Source organism: Mchenga conophoros, linkage group LG11, assembly GCF_057382185.1.
Source record: "Mchenga conophoros isolate Kocher_MC1m ecotype Shallow Benthic linkage group LG11, M_conophoros_male_GT1.1, whole genome shotgun sequence".
NCBI classification, from domain to species: domain Eukaryota; kingdom Metazoa; phylum Chordata; class Actinopteri; order Cichliformes; family Cichlidae; genus Mchenga; species Mchenga conophoros.
This window is the reverse complement of record NC_140536.1, coordinates 29043898-29062238: the sequence shown is the minus strand read 5'-3', so window position 1 is coordinate 29062238 and position 18341 is coordinate 29043898. Positions and strand designations below refer to the sequence as shown.

The window sequence follows — 18341 nt, the reverse complement described above, 5'->3', positions numbered from 1 at the left end:
ATCAAACCTACAACCTCAATCTGTCTCCATGACTGCCTGTATCTGTCACTTCACCACTGCAGCGCATCGGGAAACTGCACTGAGCATGCTCGCTGCAGATGCAGCCTGTAGATGGAGCAAAGGGGAGGAGAGAGGAGAGGACGGTTGGGAAGGAGGCACAGAGGAGCTGCACACAGCTGTGAGATGCTGTTGCAGCTCTGAGAACAAGAGCTGCATGGGAAGAGTCATCACTGGGAATACAGATGGAAGCTGAAAGTGGAACACGAACGATTGGAATGTCGGAGAGTCGACACCAAAGAGGAGAATTCATTTGATAAGGTAAAGAAGTCGAAGCGTTTTATTGTGATGGAACAGAGCGATTGTTACAATAGAAACAATGTTTCACCTCTGTAGAAGTCATTGTGTATTTGCACTAGATTTTGTTATTATGTAACCTTTAAAAATCATTGATATTAAATGTTTCGTTAGTATAAGAGTACAAAAATAAAATTCTGCTTTTCTCCACCTTTGTAAAGATGCGTGCTATTAATGACCTCATTTGTCATCTATAGAGACTCTTGGGCAGCGTGGAGATGTATGCCTTTTACTCCCTTTTGGTCTACATCTTCTACACTGTCTTTAAGAAGGAGGAGGAGGAGGAAGCCTTGGAAGGGGCGTGTGGAGATTCCCCAGATGTACGTCTAGCCATATCATGTCCAGCCTCGGGGGTTCTCGATTGAAATAAATAAATGGGGGGGAACATGCAGGCCATAAGCTCACTAACAAAGGATGTATACAATGCTGCTGTATGCATGTCTATTTTACTGTGTTACTGACTCTTATATATGATGCTGTGCTCAGGAGCCAGGACCTGTTTCCATGGAAACAAGGAGCAGGAGGAGAGATGGCCACACCCCCAAAGTGGGAAAAAAAGCTTGTGCTCGCTTTAGTGAATCAAGTGGGTGCTCAAATAGTCTTTCAGGGCATTTTTAACCATAAAATGAAAGTATTTAGGAATAACACTTTTGTTTTTGTCTACAAGAGATCAATAAGTACATACATTCCTTGACTCTATTGCTTGTGTGATGCGATGTCATCCAGGCAGCAGCAGTGACACAGATGAAATGAGCGATGAAGATGTGGAAGACACCCCTGACATCCCAGCTTGCACTCCTCTGGCCGCTTTTCTATCTTTCAAGCAGGATGCTGAGAAGAGAAGAGCTTCCCAGGTTCAGCTCGAAACAACAGGAAAGGTAACAAGTGTCCAACTGATGTAGGACAGAATAACACGAGCTCGATTTCCCCAAACCGGGGCATTCTGCACATTACTAAGGTTTATGTGCGTGTGTTTGTGTGCGCTCTTCGCTGCATAGTTGGCAGAGTCTCCCCTGGTGGCAGTGATGTCCCACTTGCTGAGTTTTCTGGAGCAGTACTCCCATTTCCAGCAACTGCAGCAGCAGGCTGACCAGTACCGGGTCCAGCTGAAGAGGCACCGAGTCCAGCACCGCCGCCAGATGAAGGCTCTCCGAGCCTCCTACCGCCAGCGTCTCCGGGACAAGAACAGCATCATCAGCAGTCTGGAAGAGGCCATCAGCCAGCAACAGTGCCCCAGTCCACTGAGCGAGGGTGAGAGAGCTGGGATGAGGTTGGAGAAAAGGAGGAGATATGATAGAGGGGGGAGGGAAGGAGCGATGGGGGAAGGGAAAATAAGGGGAACGTGAGATTGCGGTGTATTGTCATGGAGTGTGTGAGACAAAAATGAGGAAAAGGTCAAGGGGCTGTTTCAATAAACCCATCCACTCAGCTGGTGGGAAAAGAGGTGGTGAAAATTACACATGTCTGAAGGTAGATTTATGAGATTCCAGAGTGGGTAGTTGGAGGAAGATGAATTAGCAGGACAATGAATGAAAACGAATGGACTAGGTTCTGTATTTTAAATGAGACAGGGCTCATGTTCTCTCTGTTACAGTGGAGAAAATTCTACAATATTCCATTACTGCTTAAAAAATGTGAAGAGCATTGAGAACGAGAGATTTAAAGCATGATGACTAAGTGTTTTGGTTCATTGTCATGGGGTATTATGTAGTTCAACTACATTTAATGTGGGTGTGTGCCTTTTAAGTTGTCCACCTACCCAGCTTTAGAAAAGAGTTTGATTTTATCTAACTGGGAACACAAAGTACATGCGAGGCAGCACTTTTGTAGAAAAACAGGTTAATCAGATTTATTAGGATGCAAGACGTTTGGCAGTAATGATGTCACAGAAGCCAGACAGACACTGTACAGCTGCAACTGACCGCAGAGCTTTAGATGTTTGTATCTGATGTGCTTCAGATTTGACCAAATGGCTCTTTGACATCGCAGCAGTGTATTCTCTCCCTCGGTGTTGTGCATATGGTCAGGTTGTTAACAGCTCTGTAGATCTCAAGCTCACTTATATAGCCTCAGAGGAATACCTCAATATGCATGATAACCCAAACCAGATTATAAGCATCTCTATAAGTAGGCGTGTTTAAGGCCTTGAGTGCTGGCTCTGTAGTTTCTGCATAAAGATATGTGAGTATGCGGTGAGACTTTGTGGTACTTGTGTAGCGACTCAGTGACTCTTTGTCATGAATAAAACAGGGCTGTTAGTGCTGTTTTATTTCCTGCAAATGCACTTACAAGGTCGGGCACATGCTAGGCAGCACGTGTAAACGTGCTGGACTAAAATAGCCCAAGGCCTACGTCCCAGGGTTACAAGTCTGTCTGGTTTGTTTGTTTAGTGTCATGCAGGACTGGTTCTGTGCCTCTTGGGTGTGCAGCAGGTAAACCAGTTTGTGTCTTTGTCTGTGATCTTTCATTCAGTATTTAAACCGAATGGTTTGCCCTGCATGCAGATGACATTTATCAGAGTTTAACATACATTTTCATGCACCATTTCAAGCTGCTGTCTTAAAATTCACATCGTTACATTAGTACCTCTGCAGCTTCAAGTGCTTGCCAACACATTTACGCCTGCACCACTAATTCACAGCTGTGGCCTCGTCTCCTTTTTGTTTTTCAATATCTTGCACCACCACCTCTTTTTGATACAGCAATGAAATCTGACATAACGCGTTGATAAAATTAGCAAAGAGCCCAGCAAGGAAAATTAGACGTGACAGAACCCGATGAATCATTGAGGAGGAGGAAAGCGATTAAAAGCTGTCGGGCATGCAGCTCAGGTTCTTGTTGGACAATAGGCTCTTTTTTTAATAGGTTGTTGCATTTTTCACATGGTGGGTGAGGGAGCTTTCAGCACACTTTTCATTTTCATTAATATTACAGTCACTTGGAAGCTTTTAGGTGCACTGTAGAAGTGGTATTAAATTAAAATTACTGCATTTAAAAAAGAAAACGAGTGAGTGGAAGTTCAGATGTTATTGATTCTGACTATTTGTGACTGGCATAATATTAATATGTTTACAAAGACCTTGTTTGCGCTTAGGCTGATGATTATAATGGATGTTATTTGGTCCACCAGGTGAGTCTAGTAGTGATGAAGGGGCACAAGCTGGGGTTCACAGGCTGGTGCAGTCCCTGCACGGCCTGCAGGGTGAGAGGAGTAGGCTGAGAGGAGAACTCCGTCTGCTGCACTCCCAGCTGGAGCAGAAGGAAAGGGACAGACACTCTCGAATACAAACCTTTCAACAGCAGGTAGACCACTCCTTACTAGTTAGCTCCTAGGCTAGACCAGTTTAAGCAAGAAAAAATGCCACCTGAAATCCAAAGTTGCTCTTTAACTTTCAGTGAGTTTTTAGATTTTGTTTTATTAAGAATGCATGTATATACTGAAAAAGGCTAATCCAGTTAAAGCACAAACATATCCTCTTGGGTGTTACGCTGTCGTTCTGTTATCTATTCTATGCTGCCTTTCTGGAAGGGTCTCTCAAAATATATCACAAAATATAAAAAGTAAAAAATATGTGCACATAAATCATCAGCTTGACATTATGTTACATGTAATAAAAGTAAATTTTAGTTTTAAATGTCTGTAAAAAAAACATGGTTTTGTAATTTTGCACAGATTGATGAGCTGAAGAGCTGCATCGAGGAGCGTGAGGAGGAGCTGTCAAGACTGAGAACAGCCACTGTAAGAGCTGCACGGTCAAACTATTGACTTAATCGTTTCTCAAGTCTTTGTGAGTGTCCACTTCATCAGCTGAGCTGCCACACGACCAAGTTAAAAATAGCCAAGCAGTGGTCTGATTGCCTTGTACAAAACCTTAACTAGAAATTACTTTTAAAAAAAACATTGACCTAAATGTATACATATACTAAATAGACATTTTTCTGATAAATGATGGGATTTTTTCTGTTAATATGTTGGTCCTCAGCCTTATGTTTCATGTCCTCAGGGGGCCACAGACTCGGAGAAGCGGGTCCTGTGTCTGTCAGCAGAGAATGAGAGTCTGAAACAGAGCCTGAGCGTAACTCAAGGCCTCCTGCAGCAGCTCTCAACCATCCCCTCCCAGTCGAGCACCATGCTCATCAAGGTGAGAGGGACCAGCACAGCTGAGTGCTCACAGACATTCAGTTTAGGCCTTCTTAAACTTGTAATCTACTTTGCTTTAGGAAAATGAGAACCTCCGTGGCAGAGTGCAGCAGCTGGAGCTCTCCCTACAGCAGCGTGCTGAGCAGCTGTCGCAAATGGAGCGACGGAGTGAACAAAGCGAGTGGAGAAGAGGCGAGGAGCTGAGGAAGAGAGAGGACAGAGTGAGAGACCTACAGCTGGAGTTGGATAGAGAGCGAGGCAAGGAGCCCATTATTAAGGTAAATCTTATTTTGGAGAATTTTTTAAATGGATTTGAACAATGGCCATAAACTTTTCAAGATGATGAAGAAAATGACAGAAATGCTTTGTGACTGATTTCGTAACTTATATTGTTGAGTAGAAACACACATATAAAGAATTAATAATGTAGATAATTTGATTTGGGTATACTGACAATATCTTTTCATATTATTTTAGAGAAAATGCCCCTAACTAGATGTATCTTCTCTGCCAGTATGTCACGCAGACCGTGGAGGTGGAATCTCCAGCCACAGTAAAGCAGCTAACCAAAGCCAGACAGAGGAATGAGTTGTTGTCCGAAAGGCTGTCCGGTCAGAATGAGCGGTGCAAACAGCTGGAGGAACAGATCAGGAAGTCAGACGAATACAGCTGTAATCTGCAACACAAGGTGACGAACATTGGCAGTACCATTTGCACAAGTAGGGACAATGTGCTCCACCAATGTTTGAGCTTTTGTCACAGGCAGCAGCAAATAAAGAAATGAATTACCTTTGTTAGCTGTTGGGTGGAAGAAGTTCCAAAAAAAGAGGTATAAATCAAAAAACACCCCTTTTAGTTAACACATCATCACAGGATGGATAATCAAAGTCAGAAGGAGGATGTTTCTGTGTTGCTGCTGGAAATTCACAGTTTCATTGACAGAAGAAGTGATTGCAGAGCAGAATCTGCACATACTGCAGCAGTCGAGCTCACAGACTGACAAGCTGCTCTGCTGAACCTCTTACAGATTGCGGCGTATGAACAAGAAATCAGTAAACTGAAAGAGGAGCTGCTGAAAGAGATCGGCCACTTGGAGGAGAGGAAGGAGGAGGCTGTGAAGGCTGCTGCAAACTGCTCAGCAGAACACTTTCAGAACCTGCAGGACCAATTCTTCAGTGAGTAACTGAACCTCCAGGAAAAGAACTCTTGGTTTCTCCAAGAGGAATTGAAATAAAAAAGCAACTGGATTTGAAAAAACTGGATTTTTTTTTTGCCTTTTGTCAGGCTTGCAGAAGCGTCTGACATCACTTCCTCCAACTTTACGCTCTATGAAGACAGACTACACCAGCCTGAGGAGCCAGGTTCGAAATTTCTCAGAGTTTTATGGAGCAGCTATCAGCGAAGCAAAAAAACAGGTATGTGGTGCCTTGAGAACTATGTTTAATAAATTTGCCTATCTGACCAAATCAAAAGGTTTCATGATGGAGGGTTTTTGGGTTTTGTTTTGTTTTTTGTCTTTTGATGTTGCAGATTTCAGCTGCTATTAGTGAGATGTCTGAAGCCAACAAAGATCTCCTGGAGAAATACAGGAAAGAAGTCGCACTGCGCAGGAAGTATCACGAGCAGCTGGTGGAGCTTAAAGGTATAACACTGAAAGGTTCAAACTGGCCGCACCAAGTAAAATCAGCATCACTGAGCGAGCTCCCTGTTTGCAGGCAACATTCGCGTGCTGTGTCGCGTGAAGCCAGTGCTAAAGGAGGACCAGCACGGAGAGGACCACTCGGTGGTCGTGACGACGGACCCCAACAACGAGTCCTCGCTCTCGGTGCTGAGCAAAGGAAAGGCTCGCATCTTTGAAATGGACAAAATCTTCCACCCACAGTCCACACAGGAAGAGGTAATAAAGATGACACGTGTAAAGGAAGTATTATTGTACAGCGGGAAGACCGCTAACCTTTATTTTGGTTTCCTCAGGTCTTCCAGGAGATTGAACCTCTTGTGACGTCCTGCATCGATGGATACCACGTCTGCATATTTGCTTACGGACAGACGGGCTCTGGAAAAACCTACACTATGGAGGTAAAACACTGATTACTGTACGTGCTACTCATAATAGACATTTAAAGGTTTAATATACAAGCTAAGTACCCTTTTTATTTCCAGGGTACTGTGGAAAACCCAGGTATCAACCAGCGAGCACTGAAACATCTCTTCAGTGAGATTGAGGAGAGGAAGGACATGTGGTCTTACAGTGTCACAGTCAGCTCTGTGGAGATCTACAATGAGGTGCTAAGGTACAGCTTTCCTCTTTTTTTTCTTTCGATAGAGCCTTACCTAAATAATAACTACCACTTGTAGATGTGGCTACTTGTATTTTGTATTTTAGAGACCTGCTGAGTAAAGATGGAGAGAAACTGGACATAAAGATCAACCCGGATGGAACAGGACAGCTGCACGTGCCGGGCCTCAGGGTCATCGAAGTAAAGAGCTTTCAGCACATCAAAAAGGTAAAAAAATGTTTGCTTCTCTTCTTTTTATTTGTTTTCAAACACCCACACAGATGCAATTTTTTGAATTATGATTCAGCATTAGAAAAATGATTACACTTATGCTAATTGATTGATTGCTAATCCAGATTCTAGCAACAGCCCGAAGGAACAGGATTACCTTTGGCACTCAGATGAACCAGCACAGCTCCCGCTCCCATGCCCTGCTTTGTATCACTGTTCAGGGCACTGACCTCGCCACTGGTTCCAAAACCACAGGTCAGCTATTAATGCATTTCTGGTTCAAGATGGAACGTTTACACAAGGGTGTCAAACATAAGGTGCGGGGGTCAGAATCAGCACATCAAAAACGCCAATCCAGCCCGCTGGACGGCTTTGGAAAATATAAAGGAGGGAATACATTTTTGGACTTTTGCCTGTATTGTTTTTCAAGTTTGTTCAAGTCCACCCCCACAGCCATTTATGCTATTTTATGTTTTATGATTGAGGGACAGTTGCGGCAGTGAGCTACTAGAAGTCTTTCTGTAATTTTACACATTTGTCATGTAGAAAAATCTTTATCTTGTAGATGTGTTAGTGAAATTTCACTTCCTTTATCTTACATTTAGATATCTCAGGAATTAAATGTGTAATTAAACATCTTTACTCTGACAGAAAATGCAGTTTTGACTCGTCCAAGCCACTTAATATCACTTATTATCATGGTTTACAGTCTAATACCTACTTTAAATTTAGGTGAGGGCAGGCTGTGAATTTACCCTTTAAAACTGTCTCTTCACACGGGTATCAGTGTGTAAAGGTTGGGATGAGAAGCAGGGGTTAAGTGTATAAGACAAACATCTGGTATGAGTCTTTGTTGGAATGACTGACTTTATTGCTGACATTACTTTTTCGCTCCCCAGGCAAGTTGAACCTGGTGGACCTGGCTGGCTCGGAGAGGGTGTGGAAGTCCGGTGCAGAGGGAGAGAGGCTGAAAGAGGCCCAGAATATTAACCGCTCTTTGCTGGCACTGGGAGACGTAATTCAGGCACTTAGGGCTCGGCAGACACACATCCCCTTCAGGAACTCCCGTCTTACTTATTTATTGCAAGACTCCCTGGGAAAGGGCAGCAAGACTGTCATGGTTGTGCAGGTAAGATTACTGCTCCAGTCCTACTTAATACCTGATTTATAAGCCTGTGATCATTTACAGTAAATATAAATTCTTATAAGGAGCATCATTTTTGTTCAAATTGTTTTACTAAAGGTTTCTGCTCTGGAGAGTAATGTGGGAGAGACCTTGTGCTCGCTGAAGTTTGCTCAGAGGGTGTGCAAGGTGGAACTGGGTCCTGCTGCCAGGAAGATTGAATCGGGTGGAGGACAGTGTGACTGACAGCCTTGAACCACTAGCAATGAATGAATCAGTCAGTACCAGCAAATGAAAACTCCACACTATCAACAAGATTACGAGCAATCGTGCTCAAGGGCTAAATCTGCAGGCGTCTACTTGGCACCAAATGCCAGCCTGCAATCAAGGTTAAGTATTGAGGATTTTATTCTCCGCTTTGCCATTTTCTGCTTCTGTTCCCTTTATTATTGTTAAAATCTGCATGCAGGCGTATTTATTCTTCCACTCCGAGTGCCAAAACATCATCTAACTCGTCCCACTGTCAGAACTTTGATGCTTCCTCTGATCACTCTAGCTCAGTTTCTTAAATGCAAAAATCCAGGATCTGTCGTTTCCTGTGATCATCAGTGTTTAGAGCTACAAACCTGCTCATACAGGTTTGATAAGCTTCCAGAGCCACAATATCAACACTTCACTTTTTGCAGTATTAGTCATTCTGCTATAAATGTCTGTAGTTTGTAGGCTTCGTCGCCAGTGTGGTATATTTTTGAAGGTTGTAGTGTGTAGGAGAGTCTATTATGGGCTATTATTCATATCAATGACATTTATGTCACATGTTTGTGTAGTTTTTTTGTGTGAGTTTCAGATGAGCAGTGACTGAATTTCTTTTTAGATCTTTGATAAGAGTTTTGTGTAAAGAGGGAAGCTGTTGGAGGGAGCAGGTGGCCTTGTATTAGACTGGTAAAATAATCAGCTGTGCAATATCCTCCTTCTCGAGGACAGTTTGGGCCTATTGAAATCAAAGATGCACTTTATTGTGAAAGGATAGGAGCATTTCAGTTCAGGTCCGTGCAGTAGTGAATGTCATACCAAAAATACAGCTTATTGTTCATAACTGTTTGTCATGTTATCACCCACTGATTCAAAACTAACTTTTGAGTCAAATGTAGCAAGACATTAGTGTTGCAGTAACTACCATGAGTGCTTAGGTGTCACTAAATGATGCTTTTCAGAACATTTTCTGAATAAATGTGTGTTTAAGTGTTCTTTCTCTTATTTGATGCTCAGTAGCATTTGACATGCCATCTCCATTTGGATTTTCTGTTGTAGCTCTTACATCTCTGGTCAAATGTTGATGGAACACCATTTACGGAGGACCGAGCAATAGGTGCAATGTGAGGCACAGAGCCTCTGTAGTGTAGTTTCTTTTTGCCCATCAATCCATTTCCTTACACTTATCCGATTCAGGCTCACCAGGGGTGGAGAAAAAAAAAGTAAAAATATCAAATACAATTGAAATGAACTGATATAAATAAGATGCAAGAGACATATCAATGTCATTTAGATGCTATTATCCAGTTTAAACTTTTATGTTCTATGGAAACATCAGTTTACGAGATTATGATTTGCAAATCACTGCATTTTGTTTTTGTTTATATTTACATTTGTCTGTTTTCCTCAGTTTTTTTAAGGCAGCAAAAATTATAAATGAAATGGACAGCAATTTAAAAAACAATATTTTAATTTTACAAAATATTGGCCGTTACATTAATAATGCATCTCCAAAAAAAACCCCACATATACAGAATGTACTACAAGGACAGAAGCTATGACTCGCCTGAAGACCTGACAGGAAACACTGCTTTACTCCCTGCACAATTAAATCATCCACCTCTGTATGCACAACCCAGATGTGACTGCTGCAGTAAATCTTGGGCATCTCTGTTTAGTCTCCTTGTTTTCTGTCACATCTTGGATTCAGTCTGAATCTCCCGCCTCTGCTCCGATGGCTCCAACGGCTCCGGCCAACTCCTCTTCATGGCCTCGCAGACGATCACCTGGAAAGACATACACACAAACACTCAATCTGACTCATTCATTGACTGCATCCTCTGATCATAAGCTTAAGACAATGTTTTCCATCTTCCGATCATAAGCTTAAGACAATGTTTTCCATCTTCCAAGTAAGATCTTATTCAGCCTTGTAGATCACAGGAGGATAATGATTTTTTTAAAACTAACTTTTAAAGATGTATCTGATATTTTTGATGAAATAACATACAATACAAACCTGTCCCTAATACACATTAAAACAAAACCAGGCTTCCTGTACTTTAAATGCTTTTAAATAAAGGTCTTCAGTAATCAGTTACGCACAATAAAAATATGGGAAATCTCCTACTCGACTTAAACCTGTGATGTATCTCTCATTTTGCCTATTTTTAGAATCACTCATCAGTTATGATCACCTCTGATGTTATCAGACAGCTTCAAGCCTCCAGAGTCTGTCAACCACAGAGCAATTAGCCTAATAAATTATGCCCAGCTCAGGCACCGTCATCTCTGTGGCCTCACGAAAATGTAGTGATAAAAGGCAGAAACATAACAGGAAATACTGACGGATGAGCTCAGCGATGGCTCTCTGTGTTCTCCTCTCCAACTTCTCCAGCTTCTTTGCCACATCGCGCTTTAGATCCCTAAATCCAGAATTACAATTTTTAAAAAAATCATTAACGAAATATCTTAAAATACACCAAGAGTTCATCATGCACCGTACAGCTTGGAAAGCTATTTTGAAAACAGGTCTTACCAGTCTGGTTTTCTTGGGGCAAGGTTGGCTAAATCCTGAAGAAAGAAAAAGAAAAAACTCAACATGGCAGATAAAAATGCTTCAGTGAAGAAAACTCACGTTTACACAGGGGTACCCACCACTTCCTCAATGATGGGCTCTGGATTAGCTGCCTCTAACTGATCTTTGACTTTATCTTCCACTGCAAACAATAAATACTTATCATTATATAGCCAACAGGAGTCAAAACTACAATCAGTAAGGCAGCATTGACACCAAAAAGGGTTTTTTAAATGTTTTTTAAAGGTCGCCTTTGATTGAAGATTTCTTACCTGATGCTGGTTTGGCTTTAGGCACCTGTCTTTCCTTTAGCTCTTCATCCTCTGGAGCGTAATTCCTCAATTTCAGTTCTCTGTGGAAAAAAATACCACTTAATGTGATACTACTATTAGAAGTCTGAATGCTCTTAAAATGCTTTTTTCATACCATTAACCCACACTCTAGACCTCCAGGAGGTGGCAGTGTAGGCAAATATACTCCACCGGAGACTAAAGAGCATAAAAGACCACCTGCAATCCCTACACAGCTGCACATCTAATGTCTAAAGAAGGTTGGGTATAATGTCCCTCTTTATTCCCGTGAACACTTCTGATTAACATGTTCCACCTGCCGCCGGGCAGGAGAGCAGCAAACAGCTGAGGAATTCTTCCCTTGATGTTGCATTATACCGTCTTTCATCACAACTCCACATGGAGGAATTGTTGGCAAGCTTAGCTGACATCTCTGCAGATTAAACCGAGGGTCCAGAGGCAGAGGTAAACTACCGTCTGCCCAAGCACCAACCAAGAGTTATCAGCTGCTCTGAGCTTAACGTGGATTTGTGATGAAGCTTGAGAGCGTACACTCTTGATGCATTCATCAGACTCCTGGTGCTGCCAAAAGACAGACCAATGCCTTGTATGGGTGTGGGCAAAAATGCTAGTCATGTTCTGTGGTTGGACGCCTGAGGTCCACTTTTAATTCACACATCTCTCTTTCTCTACCTCCAGCATATCAGACCTTGAAGGGGCTGTTTTAAGGAGGCACTGTGCTGGTTTGTCCAGCTGATTATTAAAAGGGACTTTTTTTTTAGCATTAAAACTGCAAACACAACGAATAGAAATAAGACATTCTGTTGCACTTATCTGAAAGGAGCACAGCCTGCTGTTTAAATCGTTGCATCTTTGCAAAAGGCACCCAATGAGAAGAAAGTCAGCTCAAAGAGTGCACAAAAGTCTAGTATATGGTAAAAAAACGACTATTTGAAATAGTTAATCATGCAAAGCTATTGTAGGAGCATCTACAATGAAAAATATGGACCTGGTAATGAGCTTAACATGTCATCTTTATTTAAAACATCGTTACTGCAGTAAAATTTATGTGATATGCAGAGGTATACTGATAAACTGCTTTAAAAGCAAGCAGAGCAGGTTTTCCTAGCAGCCACAATACACTTCAAAGGTTAGTAGAAGCAGTCATTTATCAGCCTTCATCACGTAAAACTGAAATAAATAGAAATGCTTTCAAAATGATAGCACAACATGTCTTCCTCAGGCATCCTGAAGCTTGGGTTGGAGCTCTTCTGTTACCCCTTATCTTCTGACAGCTTTCTACAATTAACAAGCTATTAAACAGGCACAAACGTAGCCCAAAACATGTTGCTACATGTAAGAAACATGAACACATTTAGCACAATCCTCAACTAAATTATGCATTATACTGTGTTTAAATAATTAACGTATATACGGGGCCAGAGGAAAGGGTGGATAAGTGTCACAACGTCAAGCACAAAGTCATTCTAATCTCTACTGTCTAAGAATGGAGCTAAAGTGGCACGCAAAGTTCCAAAAATACAAAAAATAATTCCTGTAGGGAGCAACATCAAGGTAAGTGGGAAGAAAGGAAACATCAGCGTCATCATCTGAGGACCACGTCGTGGAGGTGCTGGAGCCTATCCTAGCCATCACTGGGTGAGAGGTGGGATACACCTCGACAGGTCACCTGTCTATCACAGGGATTTTGTGCTATTTTTTTAAGAGGGTTTGTCACAGACAAACTGTGCTACGACTCGAGGGAATTATAACCCACTAATCTATCAGGAATCCTCCCCCCGCCTCCAACCCCACACCCCCTTTAGCAGAACAAAAAAAAACAGGACAAAGAGTTCATGTAAATTTTCGCCCTTCAAAAGCTTTTTGTTCCTGACTGTCTCTTAGTTTTACACTTCCAAACCTTTTGACGGTGTTTACACATTTCCACTTCAAGCACACCGTAGCATCAAAGAGAACCTGTGATAAATTCAGAGCTCTGGTCGAAGTCTGGCTTTCTCAAAATGTTTAGAGTGAACTGTTTTTAAGGAGGAGGTGCAGCAGTGTGTTCAAATGTTTGCACTGATAAAGCTATCTGCTTCATCAAACCCCAGTAAAAATAATTCCAGGCTACCAGAAATCCTTTAATTTAAACGTGAAATTAAAACAAAAAACTAACATGTAACAACAATATTTCCAAGTTCAGATTTCTTAAAACATGTTTGCCATTTCCAAGAACTACTTACCTATCTTTAAAAAAAGAAAAGACAGGGAAACACCCTGACACCTAACAAGATCTAACAGGAAAAGCTGCCTGGTTTGGTTGGTGCCTTTTGTGGAACAGGCTTGGAGGAATGCATGATATCACACAGGAAGCTAAAAGGTTCTTTGCAATCTTAATGAATTCATTTTGACATTTGAAACTGGTGAAGCTCTCACAAATTAAAATTGGAATAACCTTGGGACAAACATTTTGATTGTTCTGTTCCCTCATACATTCGTTTAGTCATTTGATGCCCCATGAAATTTTAATACCAATCCCAAGATACATTACACTGGCACCCTGCTAAAGATGAGTCTCAAATTAAAACATAAAAAAAAGAAAAAGAGAAAAAGCCTATAGACTGCATTGAGCAATAATTAGCCTTCGTTGCAGACAAATGTCTAAGTTAGGCTCTTAACCCTACAGCGAGTTTCTCATTCGCATGAAAGAGATCTGCCCTGTTGGACTGGAGGAAAAACAGAGGCACTCCCTTGGTGCCGTCAGTGCAGTCATTAAATATAAACAATGGAAAAAAGGTCCTGTAGGACAGGAAAGATGGCTGCTCCTTCCTACAAATGAACGCACATAAGTTGAGTAAGCTGAAGGTTATTTGAGCAGCTACTAGCACAAGGCTGGGATCCAGCCAAGTGTAAATACTGCATTTCACAACTTACACCGAGACATGCATTGGTGTCTAGATAAAGGGCAGATAAATGCTCTGATGATGTACTTGTGAGTCAGTTTCAGTTCCGTTTGCACAGCTTAAAAAGCCTCAGCTAAAGGGGCGAGTAACAGCAATGAGTGGAGACGCAGTAACAAGCTTTTATGACGAATATTTAAAAGATAACAGGCATTTGTTTTCTGTGGGAGGTGCAGCAAACCAACCTGTGTTTCTCTTGAGTGGCCTCTTCTAATGTGGCTTTTTTGCTCTCTGGCTCCCCATCGTCCTGCTCTCGCCCCTGTAAGGACATCAAAGTTATTAACATTACCGGCATTAATTGTTCATTATTCTTAGAGTACAAACTAGAAAAAAAAAAACACTAAAAAATTATTGTAATCTGCCCTGAAGAATCATTTTGTAACATATGATAAGAAAATGAAAATCATTTTTTCTTTTATATTATTTACATAAACGAAATGTATTGGCAGTGGCTGGTGAAAGTGAAGGTATGTATGTGGTCATTTTAGCTCCAGCACCATAGAAAAACATGGTGCTGTTTGCATAGAAAAACAAACTAATATCTGCTTGTTGTCACTCGTCATTTGAGAGTCAAATAATGAATTTACATTTTAAGCTGCATTATTTCTTGACACTGAGCTATTCAGGAGAAGTAGTTCATAAACCCTGAGAACTCCATCCATTCTCTTATGCTTATCCTTATCAGGGTTGCGTGGGAGGGGGGTTGGTTGCTGGAGCCTATCCCAACTACAATATGGCAAGAGGCAGGGTGCACCCTGGACAGGTCGCCAGTCTGTCGCAGGGCTAACACAGAGAGAAAGACAAAAATTCGCACTTACATTTACACCTATGTGTAATTTAAAATCAGCCCCACTAATCCAACTCTGATTACTCATCCTGATCATTTAAAGCTTTGTTTCTAGTCATGATGCATCTGAGATGGTGTCACACACTAAACCTTTCATTTGTAAACAACAGTGTAAGTGAAGAATGAAAAAGGCTTGCAGAAATTCCAAAAGCACAATATTGAGCCCATGTCACATCTTGTAACAAAGGATATCAAACCACTCCCAGCTTACATTTTCCTGAAGAGACTTCCTGACCACCTGCTAGAACAATTCAGGGTACTGGCTCATTCTTGAAGCGCAGCACAAACGGAAAACAACGACACACTGCAGGAATGTCAATGATCATTTATCGGCTGTTGCTAGCAAAACTAGATAACGTTTGCTTAGTGAAAGTTGTGATCCAGCTTCCAAAACAGTAGCTTTCGCATTGAATGGGCCTTCCTGTTGCTAAATGAATTGATAACTAGAATTGAAACTCTGCCATAGTGGCGGACAATGATTGTGTAACCTTTAAATTGTTCAACACAGACTGCAGCCCTGTGGAGGAGTGACAGAAAATCTGGTGCAACATCCCCGTCTGAGTCCTGTAGTCCAAGAGCCGAGGTGTGCTGAAGCAAATGCAGCATCAGTTCTGATTGTACATGATGAAGAACTCATTCTCAAACACATCTAACACACTGCTTAAATTTACTACACAACTGACTGCTTTGATTTATTCTCGGCATATTTAATAAAACTGAGGTACCTGCATACTTTACTCAAAATCCTCCAAATAACAGGGAGTCCGAATTTACCCTACCGTATTTTTTTTTACCAAGGTTTCTCCAACTTTCACCATAAATGATGCATTTTTTAACTAGCAAGTTTATTTTTGTTCCATTTACACTGCATCAGTATTAGTAAATGAGAAACAAACAATATCTGAAAACTATTTATTTATACATCTACAGTATAGTGACTTGATAAATGTAGACTATAGTGGCAATCATCACTGTTTTCTTCTTCCTCAGGGTGCTCAACACAAACATACACTAACACTCACCTGATTCACTGATACACTCTACATGTATATACCATTAATTCTGCACTAAAGCTGCTACAGTATTTTTAGTAAATATATTTTCTTTATTTTATTTTTACCCAAATGCTACTTATCTGCAACTTTACATTTCTATGCACCATTCTGAGGGAGCTCTGAGCCTAAGAATTTCATTGCCTTTATATGACAAATAAAACCTGAACTTTGGCTCGATACTGTGGTATCTGACCTCCCAGCCCATTGTTCCTTCAGTGGTGCTAGTTTCAGTCATTATGCAAATGTACTGTTTATAAGATTGGGAAAACCTGCAGTCAGCTGAGGCTGAAGAAGTCACTTGGATGAGTGATGAAACGTTTCTCCCACTGAAAACGCTACGTCCAGATGAACAGAATTAACTTTTGGTGATACTGTGATATTCATTTCAATTTCTTTATTTACATGAGTGTTTGAGGTTGAAGTTTGTGATGAAGAATATTTATCCATTTATGCTTAATTTCTTTTATTTTATGTATTGTTAAGAAAGATTAGAATGAACGAGCTGTGTGGGCAACGTTTTTCAGAAGTGAATACCCACCCACCCAAGTTTTGAGCCACCCTCATTTCTTGATATGTTAATAGGAAAATAAGAAAGCACAGTTTGCACAATTCTAACAGTCTTGAAAGTCAATATTTGGTATGACCCCTTTTATTCAACACAGCCTGAGCTCTCTTCGGAAAGCATTCTTGTCATTTCTTTAAGTAGTCTTCAGAAATAGTTCTCCAGGCTTTTTGAAGGACATTTAAAGCTCTGTCTTCTTTTCTGGTTTCTGTCGAGACGATCCCACACTCCTCATGTTGAGATCTGGTCTGACTGACAGTGCTTCATTGTGTGTTTTTCCATCCAGTGATATTTTTAATGCACTGGCAGCTTTTTGAGATCTCTGTCGTGCTGAAAAGCAAACCTGTTCCCAATGAGACACTTTCCATATGATTTTGCATTGGGGAACAAAATGCTACTTTTCCTTTTTCATAACTCCATCAACTTTGACAAGATCCCTAACACCACTGGCTGACCTGCAGCGCCAAACCATAACACAGCTTCTACCGTGGAAGCAAAAAGGAGAAATGATGGCCCAAGACTCTTGCACAGTATTGTAAACTGGGTCGTAAATGATCTATAGTCTAACTGACTGTAGTTAATGTACAGCATCTGATGTAGTATCACTGTAACTGACTTTGAGAAGCGGTTTTAATTCAACTGTCGACGCTAGCAGCGACCTAACATGAAACCGAACTAAAACACAACGAGAATGTCACGGTGCAAGAACAATCACATGAGATTAGAATAAATGCAAAACATACCAGTAAAATAACAATTAATTACTAAAACTGTTTATATTTAAACGAATTTATCGAAACTTTGACAGCTCACTAACAAAGCTACGGGCTAAAAATAAGGCTGATTTTACACACGAGTATGCTAATATTAGCTAAAAGCTAAGTCTGCTAACGGTACCTCAGTGTCAAAATGACGGGGTTTCTGTGGCCTGTGCTACACTTTGCAACATACCGCCAACGCCATAAAAGAAACTTACATGAAGCTGTTTCTCTCTTAGAGCCTTTAGCCTCTCCTTCCTCTTTAGAGCCTGCTCCTGAAGCGACCCAACACTTTGCTCCATGTTTTTAGCCACACGCCGCTCGATTCTCTCTGAAATCTACTCATTGTCCTGATCGGACAAAAGAAGTCCATAGAGCACATCGATTGCGATGCCTTTTGCCTCATCATGTGATTTTGTTATTTGTTGTGTTCATATTTTTAAAATCACAATCATCCGTAAGTTTCACTTGAAATCTGAACGAGAATTATTTAAAAACCAAACTCTTGCTTACAATAATGCGATCCCCAAATAAATAATTAAAACATACTTTATAAATAAGATGTATGTGGTCTATGTTAGTTGTATTATCAAGTACCTTAACTAATGTAACTTTCAGCAGCTTACAAGCTATCTTTGAATGGCTTATTTCAGTCTATTTTAACGATATTGACAAACCTATATTTATATACTAAACGTAAAACACGGACTTGTACACAGACCTGCCTGCTGATGGTCCCAGTGACAGGTCCTGGTTAGGAATGTAGGCCATTGCCATGGTAATACAGCTGCCTCGAGCTTCACCCTGTCTATCCTCCTAATCGAGAGTGTGTATGACAATACAAACCTGCTGCTGATATTACTAAGGTGGTGATCATAAAACTAGGAGGGATACGATTTATATATCAATAA

At 41.1% G+C, this 18341-nt stretch overlaps 2 protein-coding genes across 2 annotated transcripts; one reads left to right on the top strand and one right to left on the bottom strand.

The window, feature by feature from the left end:
- Window positions 1-77: 77 nt before the first annotated feature.
- On the top strand, window positions 78-9375 carry LOC146564464 (kinesin-like protein KIFC3). Its single transcript, XM_085292278.1, has 20 exons — window positions 78-318; window positions 552-674; window positions 841-937; window positions 1081-1232; window positions 1353-1605; window positions 3485-3657; window positions 4028-4093; window positions 4359-4496; window positions 4576-4773; window positions 5010-5183; window positions 5523-5670; window positions 5780-5910; window positions 6026-6137; window positions 6211-6392; window positions 6470-6574; window positions 6659-6789; window positions 6882-7002; window positions 7131-7260; window positions 7905-8134; window positions 8249-9375. The coding sequence occupies exons 2-20, from the start codon at window positions 573-575 to the stop codon at window positions 8372-8374; spliced, it is 2769 nt and encodes a 922-aa protein (XP_085148404.1). The 5' UTR covers window positions 78-318; window positions 552-572; the 3' UTR covers window positions 8375-9375.
- Window positions 9376-9833: 458 nt separating this feature from the next.
- Window positions 9834-17805, bottom strand: ccdc12 (coiled-coil domain containing 12). The gene is made up of 7 exons (XM_085292283.1): window positions 17649-17805; window positions 14394-14467; window positions 11231-11310; window positions 11039-11100; window positions 10920-10954; window positions 10730-10806; window positions 9834-10167 (listed from the first exon to the last, which is right to left on the bottom strand). The coding sequence occupies exons 1-7, from the start codon at window positions 17730-17732 to the stop codon at window positions 10088-10090; spliced, it is 492 nt and encodes a 163-aa protein (XP_085148409.1). The 5' UTR covers window positions 17733-17805; the 3' UTR covers window positions 9834-10087.
- Window positions 17806-18341: the final 536 nt, after the last annotated feature.